This window comes from Nomascus leucogenys, chromosome 10 (genome assembly GCF_006542625.1).
Source record: "Nomascus leucogenys isolate Asia chromosome 10, Asia_NLE_v1, whole genome shotgun sequence".
NCBI lineage: Eukaryota > Metazoa > Chordata > Mammalia > Primates > Hylobatidae > Nomascus > Nomascus leucogenys.
The window spans coordinates 19,590,118-19,598,938 of NC_044390.1; the positions used below are offsets into that span (position 1 = coordinate 19,590,118).

General features: G+C 32.7%; 1 protein-coding gene across 1 annotated transcript; it reads right to left on the reverse strand.

Annotated features, from left to right (window-relative positions):
• Window positions 1-619: 619 nt before the first annotated feature.
• NTS (neurotensin) lies at window positions 620-8,510 on the reverse strand. The gene is made up of 4 exons (XM_003259614.4): window positions 8,329-8,510; window positions 6,087-6,148; window positions 4,198-4,422; window positions 620-1,390 (listed from the first exon to the last, which is right to left on the reverse strand). Exons 1-4 carry the CDS (start codon window positions 8,399-8,401, stop codon window positions 1,238-1,240), a joined length of 513 nt encoding a protein of 170 aa, XP_003259662.1. The 5' UTR covers window positions 8,402-8,510; the 3' UTR covers window positions 620-1,237.
• Window positions 8,511-8,821: the final 311 nt, after the last annotated feature.

Consider the following 8,821-nt stretch of genomic DNA (forward strand, 5'->3'; position numbering starts at 1 on the left):
GCATTCTAGCTGCAGAGAAGACACTCTTAATCATTATGAAATAGTTTCCTTCTTATAAGCAGGACTTTGGGCACTTTCAATTATGAGACAAATGGGATGGTAAGAGATGGTGGGGTAGTAATAATGAGAAGTCGTGATTTTACAAGAAAAACTCGGAGATCTATAGATTTCTCTTAACTTCTTTCAAGAGTAATATTAATCCTCAAGGAGGGACAATCTTCTCAAAGGGAGATGGAGTTGTAAAGGCTTCTTAATACCAGAGCAACTCAAGATCTGATTTATCCTGCATAGATGACTGTGGGATAAGTTGCAGCCCTGTGAGGAGAGAAATTCCTAGACCTCTATAAAAGAAAGAGTCAAGGAAGTCACTGCTGATGATGACTTGCAAAGGCATTGAGGGCTTCAGACACCATATGTATGATCTTAAAGAAAATTTAAAGCTGTTATTTCAAGCATAGCTTTTGCCTCAAATATGTCCTCCCAATTGAGAAAAATATTAGTCACACAAATGCCTCAGTGAAGTTAAAAGTAAAACTATTATTTACTTGATCAAAATGCAAAAGGGGAAAAATTATATTACAAGTAACTCTATAAAGAAGTAAATCTGTGGAGAAACATATGATTTTGATGGTTAGTTGTCTTTTTATTAGCTATCAAGTTCATTTAACAGACAAAAAATTCAGTTCAAGGTCATTCACTAAAATAGGAAGAATTAACAATAGTTCATTAATCAATCTTTCAGCTGTTCCTATTTTATCACAACAACTTTTTCTATAGTTGAGAGATTCATGAGGAAGTCTTGAAAAGAATGTATGTTTCTTTCAATTCCAAAAAACATTCAGTCAAAATAATAAAAGAGGTGCTGTTACTTTGTTTTGGGTGAATGATATGTAGGCTAGGCTTTGCTGTAGTACTTTGAGCTCATAAGCTGGTATAAAATTTCAAACATTTTGACTGTTTAAACAACTCAAGATACGTTTTGCAAAATTACAAAGCATTGTACATGTGACTTAATTAATATCTACTCCAATTATACACAACACATCATGCTGAAGATTTAGATTTATTTGAAAACACTTAGTCTAATTTATATTAGTGCAGAAAAATCACATTCAACAAACCACAATTGTAGAAGAGACAAATAAGTGTGTTTTGTCACATTTTCACACAAATATAATTTGATATTTAATTAAGGGATGATGAATCACAATCACATGTAAATAAATGATTTATTCTCTCAGTAATAGTAAGAATCTCTTTTGAGTATGTAGGGTCTTCTGGGTTTATTCTCATACAGCTGCCGTTTCAGAATATAAGGAATTTTTCTCTTTATGACTTCTTCCTTTTCATTTTTGTCATTTCCAGTATCAAGAATATCTTCCTGGATTAACTGCAAGATAGAGATAAAATAAGGGAAACTTACAAGAATAAACTCTTTTGTTTCAGAGCATTTTTCTACATTCTATCTCATTTGCTGTTAAGACAGCAAGACATGTGTAGGTGAGATACGAGATACATGAAATTCAAAGAAATTGTTTTTTCAAAGGAGAGACGGCTATTCAGTGGCCGAAATAGTGTAAGAACATGGTAATTCTGACTCAGTTCAGTATTCTTCCTAGTTCACCAGGCTAGTTCTTTTAAAAAATTTCTATAAACTTTACTAACTATATATTTCAAGGCCATACACTAATCCAGCCATTTGAAGAAAAACATCAAATAGACCTTTGAGTACTTTTCAGGCTTCAATTTATGATGGAAATACCAAAAGGATGAAATATATAATATATTACAATAAATATAGTTTTTGATCTGGTAAACCAAGTTTGGCCACAAAGGTAACAAGATTTATATTCAATTAAGTCAGTTACTGATTTGACATGAAAACCATTCCAAGGATCTACTTCTCGATAGAGGGATGAAAGGTGCTTTATCCAACTTCGTCAGTGTAGAAATCAACATATGAGAAAGCTCTGTTTAAATGATGACAATCTCTTTAGATTCTGGTGCTTAATCATTAAAGCAAGCTCAGATTCAATAACTTAAGGGAGTTAAGCACCATGTAGAATCTTGCCTAACATCATGAGGGGGGAATATGCTCCATTATAATATTAAGTATAATTTGTTTTCTAAGAATATGGTTCTGACTCAAAAATTTCGGCTACCATTTAAGAAATCTGTCCAGAGTTTAATACACAATTTACAGAAACTTTAAAAATATGTTAAAGATAGAAATTTTCTTTGTATTTTTGGTTGTCTTCTAATTTGAGGGGTCACTATAACAAATACTGATAGGAGACTAAGTTTTAAATTGCAATGCATATGAATAAAATCTTACAACCAAGTACTTTATTTCAACCCACAGCTATTCAATTTCAGAGGAGAAAAAACAGCTACTGTCAGACAATCTAGTTTCTTAATCTTTAGTTTTTTTTGTGCATAGTCTGTAATTACTTGTACTATGCTCAGAATATTATCATTTTATTTTAAATCACTCAATAACATTTAAAATAGGGAAAAGTTTTAATCTTATTTGCACTTGATTGGTCTACATAATAGTTTACTGAGGTTTTTTTGGATAAATAACATATAATGGACATTTTCCTATATCAAAATATGTATTTTTCAAGTTTCTTTGACCTTAAACTTTTCGTTTGTTTGTTTGAGATGGAGTCTCGCTCTGTCGCCCAGGCTGGAGTGCAGTGCCGTGATCTCAGCTCACCACAAGCTCCGCCTCTCGGGTTCACGCCATTCTCCTGCCTCAGCCTCCCCAGTAGCTGGGACTACAGGCGCCGGCCACTGCACCCGGCCAATTTTTTGTATTTTTAGTAAAGACGGGGTTTCACCGTGTTAGCCAGGATGGTCTCGATCTCCTGACCTCCTGATCCTCCCGCCTCGGCCTCCCAAAGTGCTGGGATTACAGGCTGGAGCCACCGTGCCTGGCCAAAACATATTTTAAATACTAAACAATTTACCAAGAATTTAAATTAAATAATTAATAGTAAATTAAAAACTGGTCTTTTCAGTTTTTTGTTTAGAAATTATCTTTTCGCTTACCAGTTATAATAAACATTAGAAATTCTGCCTGCACTTCTTCTTATCCACAGGGTAGCTCTTTGGTAGCCAATCACAAGTTTGTTAAATTAGCAGGGAAGACACCCTCAGATCCCCAATGTTAGTGTAAATCCAGAATATAAAATATTGACCAAATTTCTCTTAGAGGTTAATTTGAAAGAAATGTTTCCCTTGTCGAAAATTTTTAAAAATTTGTTTTGTTTTTGTTAAAGAATTTATTTTTCTTCCCCCTTCTCTTCTTTATCCTGACATTGTTCTATATCTTTCCAAAGCTGTAATTTATCTTTCAGAGCAAAATATATCAATGAAGACAATAAATTGTAAAGCATTTTGCAAGTAAATTATTACACACTAAGTTTTGTGTGTATTTATAAACAAACATAGAACACAAAGGTTTCCAAATAAACTGAAATGATGGGGATATATATCCTTACTATATATACCTTTATATAAATTAAAAATATTTTTGTTTTCCTAATATATTCAAATACAATAGGTTCCAGATAAAACTGGAATAATAGGGATATATTAGGTTGGTGCGAAAGTAATTACGGTTCTTGCCATTACTTTCAATGGTTAAAAACTGCAATTACTTTTGCACTAACGTAATATAACTTTATCCTATATTTTTATATAAAAACATATATTTATGTATATAAAAACATATTTTTATTTGCCTAATATATTAAAATACAAATATTTATGTTTTATTCCAGTTTTACTTGGAACCTTCATATTCTGTTTGTTTATAGATCACTACATATGACTTTGTGTTTCTAAGACAACATTTTGAGTTGCTTATATTTGTTAGATATGCCACCACCTACAACAACAAAAATTGTCTAAACATGCCATCCACTAAAGCATAATAAAAACATGTGGATCAAATCTGCCTTAAGATATATCCTCCTTTTAATATTGAAGAAAAACGTATTTTGCTGAGTTTCAAATATTTGAAGGACACTTTGAAGATTTGAAGCAATGTTGACTTCAACACATGGCTTGTTCTTCTTCAATACTTGTAACTCTTCTTGTTATGATTATGATTGGGAATTTAAGAAATTAATACAAATGAGAGCTAACTAGTGTAACTATAATCATATTAATATTTTGTTAGTGTTATACCTCCCAGTGTTGAAAAGCCCTGCTGTGACAGATTTTGTGGAGCTGGTATATTGTCAACATTGCTTCCAAACTAAAGCCATCTAAAGCAGTGGGAAGTTTCCTTCTTGCAACAAGCTCCTCTTCATGAACTTCTCCTGTTTCCTCAGCTAGGCTGTTCAAATTATTTACAAGACTGCAAACATTTAGCAGAGTCATCTTCCAAGAGGGAACATGTGCTTTACTAATCTGAAATATATTAAAAAAAAACCCTGCAATTAAAACTTGTGTTACATGAGCAAGAAATGAATTCCCAGTGTGCTAAACCATCACATTTAGGGTCTAATTGCTACTCCAGTCTAATAAATATAGTGTTATTTATTTAGTAACATTGTGTTCACAAAGTTATATACTGCCAATATCTCATAACTTCTATTTAATAAAATGCAATAGTTATATTCACATACACATGCACTTATGTGTGTACACACAGAGCAAAGTAAGAAAGCAAGGAAATTAAAATGATGGCAGAAATATATAAATGACATATATATCACAGATGAAAAATTAAAAATAAAAAAATTATTCTATCTCTATTACATTTCAGCTTAACATGTAATGGAGCAGTGACAAAGATGGTATTATTAAATGTGGACAATTACAAAGTATGAAGCTAGTAATGCATTCCACACATTAATAATTGTTATGGGTAACATCACAGATTATATAGAACCTTCATGTATAAACTTGCACCTGGGAATTAGGTAAATCTATACCAAGACACCACCAAGACACCTAACTTATCCCATTTTCTAACACAGACTATTAACTTCAGTTGTCTATTTTTGAACTGAAGAGGTTGTTGCCATTGGTATTCTGATTGAGTACTAAACAATGAGAACACATGGGCACAGGGAGGGGAACAACCCACACTGGGCCCTGTCAGAGGGTGGGGTGGAGGGAGGAAGGGCATTAAGAAAAATAGCTAATGCATGCTAGGCTTAATACCTAGGTGATGGGTTGATAGGTGCAGAAAACCACCACGGCATACGTTTACCTATATAACAAACCTGCACATCCTGCACATGTACCCCAGAACGTATTCCTAGGTACAGATTGGAATTTTAAAAACTTGCTTTCAAGACCCCAAAAGAGGAGTAAGAGGGCCCAGGGTACAAAGTTGTATTTGGCTCAATTAAAAAAAAAAAGAAGAAGAACATGTAAAAATAACATGTCTGTTATAGGGAGAATTTAAATCCAGACATACAATGAAGAGTACAGTTTAGTAATTCCTAAATACGTTATAGAATGGTAAATGTCTAGAAGATTATGAACTGCAATCCCTGCATTTATAAACAAGGAAACACAGGTAAGCAAGGTGAACTAACCCACTTGCTAAAGATAAAATATTTAATAAGTCACTGTTTCAGGATTAGATCTCAATGTTCCTGCTTGCCAGTCCATTGCTGTCCCCTCCATATTACATTTCTTTCGCAGGTTGTCATGAACTTTTATTTCTAATTTAGGAACACCTTTTTATTTCTTTTAATATAATAAAAAAGGCAAAGAGCTCACTTTGTTTTCATTTACCTTGAGACCAACATACCTTTCACCATACCCAATGTAAAAGGCATGGAAACAAGTTCCTTCAAAAACATTTACAGGCACACAAATATGTGTGGCAATTAATTAAAATTGCAACATGCTGATTGATAGAATTATAATTTCTTTGCCTGTCATATCAACACCTTTAACTTCTTTTAACTAAAAGAATTTTTTTTTTCAAAAAGGAAATGCCTCTCAAGGAACTTTTCGATCTTGATGAGAAGTTATTACTATGGGAAAAGGATACCATGTTTATAATGAGAGTTCATATGTTCTTCAACCCAGGGTTAAAGAAAAGAAAAAGTTACCTTTGATGTATGCATATTGGTCAAGAAATCTGCTTCTAATGCTTTCATTTCCTCTTCTGAATCTGAGTAAAATCAAAATCAGGTTTACTATAATCACATATCATATAATTATATCATAATCTACAGATTTTAGGTTAATCTAAAAAAAATCTTAGAGGTTAGTGTCTTTCTTATGTATTTTCTTAAAAATAGTAATCCTAAAAAACAAATTATAGTTATACTTTAGCATAATAGGAAGCTAAAATAGTAGAAGCACTTCTAAGAAAATAAGCATATGATTATTTTTCAGACAGCTATTGATTACTTGGAGTTGTTTAATCTTTGAATTTCAGACCTTAAAAATGTGATTACATTGTATAACACATATTTTAACCAAATATGTTGAGTAGTTTATTTCTTACCAGCCATAGTTTACATATATAGAAAATATGCATATTAACATTTAAAAACACAACATAATGAAGATTATACAGGAGACTTTTTCAAGACAAAACCAAAGGGAATTGCTTACTGATAATTTTAGAATAATAAAGATACGGAGGTTTACTTAAATTGAGATGCTTTTTTACAAAACACACATTGAAAGAATTGTATTTCTACTTTAAGAATTCAGCATTACATATCCTTAATTTTTTCATAGGCATTTAAGGAAATTGTTTAAAGCAAAAGTGGAGCTGTTCAACAACACATGTACAACAGCATTGAAAATGGATCTCTGGATTTTTAAAAAACTCTATCCAAGTTTCTGTTAATGAATATTTTACAGAGAAGGAAAATTTAGAAAATACTATACAATAATAAAAATAAAGTTAAAAATGACTCTATCCTCCTTGTACTACACACTCAGTAAAAAGAAATGTCACAATCGGAGAAACCATTGGCTTAATTTTACCTAGAACCTAAATTATACAAGAGTTCTTTTCTCCCTATTTGTTAGAGACATAATCTGTTTTAGGAATTTATGAACAATGTATACCAAAATCCTCATAACTTTTGCATTATTACAACAATTAGTTTCAAGTTAATAAACACAGTGCTTAATCAGTAACCCAGTTTTTCTTCCAGAAGTATGTGAATCTTTAATCTCATATAACTTCCAGATAAAATCATAATTGTAGAAAAGTTTGTTTTTTCTCATAAGGTTTAAAAAGTAGAAGCTGAAAGTTATGTTCTGATGATTAAAATAAATTTAAAATTTTGTATAAATCACATTTATATCTTCTTAGATTTCAATTTCATAATTTAAATCAAATGATAGCATGAGTTTGAGTTAAACATTTCAATGTCATATTTATGATACATAAAAGCACAGAACAGGTTAAATTATTTTTGCTGCATTTACTTCCTAAGGGGTTCTTTTCCCTTTGAAGTGGTCATTCAAATATTTCTTAAATATTAAGTAGAGCCTTCTGCAGTGGTTGTAATATTTCATGTTATACCTTTGAATTTAAGTCTTATTTTCAAAGTGAGCTATTCATAGATATTTAGGACGATACAACTTCTTTCAAACCACATGCAAAACACTCTAAAGTCAAATCATTTCCATCAATATAAAAATACCAATTTTCCAATTGTATTTTGTATTAACTTAAATGGCATGGAAAAAATGCCAAACATAAATTAATAGCACAAACAGTTACATTATTAGACTATGCAAACTCTATTCTCAAAAAGGATCTGGAATATTTTTGTATTTTTCTAGAAATAATTTTCTACAAATAATGCTTCATTCATTTTTCACTAAGCATCAATTTTCACTTTATTTGTTATCTTAACACAAACAGTTAAGAAAATAATATGGGGACTATTACAAGGGCGTGAAGGCCACCGCTTCCTAAGAGATTGAATGAGGATGAGAGTAAAACGTTTTGAATGGAATGGGATTTAATGATGGGTTTGCAGGTTGACAGCCACTGCCTCTGTATTTCTCATTAGATAATGATCAGCCTAATTGAAAGTTTTGTAGGTTTTTTTTTTTCCCTCTAGTGGTTGAACTCCAAAGGGGGTCGTGCAGTGTTTCATTGAAATCCCTTTTATTGCTTTGCAGATTTTAAAAGGGAAAATACATCTCTCAGTAATCATAAAGGCAGAGAAAAAGATACTCAGTTTCTGTCACTAGAAGGTAAATCCTGAATAAAAGGGAGCAACTCTTCTCCCTAGATACCTTAACATAAGTAGCAACACACTGCAAAAGAGAAAAAAGAAATCACTTCAGGGAGTTGCCTAATTCTGTTTTGCTTACCTGAGCCCAGACTCCAGGAGCTGAAAGCCAGGAGTAGCACGCATACAAGCTGCATTTTCATTCCTGCCATCATCTTTCAGCCTTCTAACAAGCCAAGTCCATAAAAGTCAGAAGCACACTGAAGGGGGCTCTCTCTAGCACTTCCTCTTGCCTTCAGCTGGCTTCGAAAGTGAGTGAACTATGAGAGGTGCTCTGGCCATTCCCCTATATATATAAGCAGGAGGATGATGTCATTGATTGTACAGGCATTATCTTTGCGGGATGTGCCCTATCTTCACCTCCATCCCTCCCCTCTTCGCCCCGCTTTCTCCTCCCCTTTTCCTTTGTCCCCCCTGCTCTCCTCCCCAATTTCTGAACCTTGAATGAAAGTGACGATCTTCCCTAATTGCTGCTGCTGCTGCTTTGGATTTCTGACGCACAGAAGGAGTCATTCAACTGCACTGCTATATAGAGCATACTGACAAAGAACCCCCAGTATCATCCTTTTCCCACT

Excerpts from the sequence above, each read along its gene's own strand:
- NTS (XM_003259614.4), bottom strand. The coding sequence starts at position 8,401 with ATGATGGCAGGAATGAAAATGCAGCTTGTATGCGTGCTACTCCTGGCT. Across the intron at positions 6,149-8,328 it reads CTCCTGGAGTCTGGGCTCAG|ATTCAGAAGAGGAAATGAAA; the intron begins GTAAGCAAAACA and ends GATTTTACTCAG. Across the intron at positions 4,423-6,086 it reads CCAATATGCATACATCAAAG|ATTAGTAAAGCACATGTTCC; the intron begins GTAACTTTTTCT and ends AATATATTTCAG.